This window comes from Lipotes vexillifer, unplaced genomic scaffold, assembly GCF_000442215.2.
Source record: "Lipotes vexillifer unplaced genomic scaffold, Lipotes_vexillifer_v1.1 scaffold1117, whole genome shotgun sequence".
NCBI classification, from domain to species: Eukaryota; Metazoa; Chordata; class Mammalia; order Artiodactyla; family Lipotidae; genus Lipotes; species Lipotes vexillifer.
The window spans coordinates 344,238-346,499 of record NW_006778824.1 but is presented as its reverse complement, the minus strand read 5'-3'; the positions used below and the strand labels follow the sequence as shown (position 1 = coordinate 346,499).

Genomic DNA, 2,262 nt, shown 5'->3' with positions numbered 1-2,262 from the left:
TCCACTGTTTCCCCTTTTGGGGAGAATTTTCTTTAAGGGTTTATCAGCTGACAGATTGAGCCGTCCTCACTTCTGCCAGGATGTGGCCTGGCCCCCCTCCCCCACCCAGTTTGTTCCAATCCGCGATGTTATCTTGAGTGACATCAAAGTGCAGCTTCCCGATCAGGGGCATCACATGAGTTCTGGGTGCTCGGGCTTCCTAGGGGACCTCGGCTACCAGGGAGTCCTCAACCCAGAGCCTCTGCAGCTGCCCCGCCCACAGGTCACCACAAAGGGGCGCCGGCGTCCCCAGGCCGCAGGACCGAACGGTCTTCAGACCCACCTGGGATGCACCCAGGGTCAGCGCCTGGCGGGAACCACTGCTGCAGTGACCAAGCTCTCCCCATTGCGTGAACGGCTCCCCCGTCCCTGTGAGCAGAGGTTGGAGGGAGGACTGTTCACGGGGCAGTTCCGCCTCAGCAGGGACAGGACAGCGCAGGGACCAAGGATGGAAAGGGCCAGGAGTTCTCAGGAAGCCATGTGGGCACCTTCGGCAAACAGGCTGATCAAGTTCTGAAATGCACGTTATTCCACGTATTGGGTGTCCCTCACTAATGCTGTCAGAACAACCCAGGAGACTGACTTCTACATTCGTAAACTCTGCTCTCAGAAAAATTTGTCAAAACTCAAATTTTGAGCCGGAGAATGTAACGGAAGGCTAGTAAAAGCCCTCAGTGGTAACAGTGCATTCCTTCCAGATCACATCCCGGGGTGGGGGGGGTGGCGAGAGAGTGGAAACACAAGGTCAAGGAGAAAAGGAAACAGTGTAAAGTTTCTCACCTTCAAGAAAAGCTTCCCTTTTTGTAGATGAATATAATGGTGGGACTGAAAGCAAATCAGGACTGTGGCTTCACCAGACAGGTGTAAAAGTGACAGAACACGACAGCCAAGAGAAGGAAGCAACCTAATATCCGTCGATGGACGAATGGATGAACAACGTGGTACATCATCCACCCTGTGAAAATATTCAGCCCTATGAGGGAACCAGATGGTGACACAGGCCATGACGGCTGAGCCTGGAGGGCGGGACGCCAGTCACAAGAGCAGACCCACTGTGTGACCTGAACGGTACGAGGCTCAGCAGTGAGGGGACAGCTCTGCCTGGACGGGCTGGAAATCGCCTACTTTGCATCCATCTGAACCTATGAAGAAAATGATGAGGTGTCAACGTAAGAAGCAGGAGTGGGTAGATGTTTTTCAAGATCCTTTAAGAGGCACTCGAGCCAGACAGCTGGGAGGCAACGGTGCTGAGTGACCCCCAGGGCCCATCCTGTGACCCAGACAAGGGTCAAGCCCAGGAGAAAGGTGTCTGGTTGGGACCCGCAGGCGACGTTCCCACCTGAAGGATATCCCTGGCCGTGGCGACAGTCTACAGGGTGAGGCAGCTCTGAAATGAGGGGGTCAAGTGAATTCTCCAGAATCTTCTGGAAGTTGCTGGAACTGTGTAAAATCCACGTGCTAACTGTGGGGCCATGAGCCAGGCCCCTCAGGTCTGCTCAGAGAGGAAAATCCCACTGGGGTAGCAGGGGCTGCCGTGGGGTGTTCCCATCAAATCCGGTGAATCTGCCCTGCTGACCAGCGACCCGAGGCACTGCAACCCCGTCCTGCCATGGACTCGGCCGGGCGGACGACAAGCTGAAATTGGCTCCCCATTTGCCTCTGGACACCTCAGCTCCATCTCCCCGAGCAGGGGTGCCCTTCCCGCTCCCCCCATTTGTCCTGAGCAGAGATTTGTCCCGGGAGAGAAGTGAGATGGACTTTGCACACCTTTGTGCCTTTGTTTTCTGGGCCCCCGACGCCTCCCCTGCACGGAGGTGGGCGCACCGCCCTGCACCCTGACGCTGGCCCCTGTGCCCCGGTCCCTCGTCTGAGACGGAGGATGCTGAGTGTCTTGTTCTTTGGTTTCAGCTGCAGGTGAACCTGCTCTCCAAATTTCTGCTGATTGCGAAGTCTAGCTACGAGCAGAGGAACTTCGCAACAGCCATGCAGATCCTAGGCGGCCTGGAGCACCCGGCCGTGCAACAGTCCCCTGTGAGTCACCCGGGGGGGCCCGGCTGCAGCCACACAGTGGGCACAAACAGGGCTATAGGAGTTTCACCTGTGCTTTTATTTTAGGCCTGGAGAATTCTACCCGCAAAGATAGCAGAGGTCATGGAGGAGCTGAAAGCCGTGGAGGTACCCCTTTGCGTGAGCTCCTGGGCAGCTCACATCCTGGGGGGGGGG

General features: G+C 56.7%; 1 protein-coding gene across 1 annotated transcript in view; it reads left to right on the top strand.

The window, feature by feature from the left end:
* The window catches only part of KNDC1 (kinase non-catalytic C-lobe domain containing 1), a 56,366-nt gene that overhangs the window by 52,025 nt on the left and 2,079 nt on the right, over positions 1-2,262 (top strand). Inside the window, exons 28-29 of the mRNA XM_007452011.1 lie at positions 1,948-2,070; positions 2,155-2,214. Coding sequence (XP_007452073.1) covers positions 1,948-2,070; positions 2,155-2,214 — 183 coding nt within the window. The remainder of the gene's footprint in view (positions 1-1,947; positions 2,071-2,154; positions 2,215-2,262) is intronic.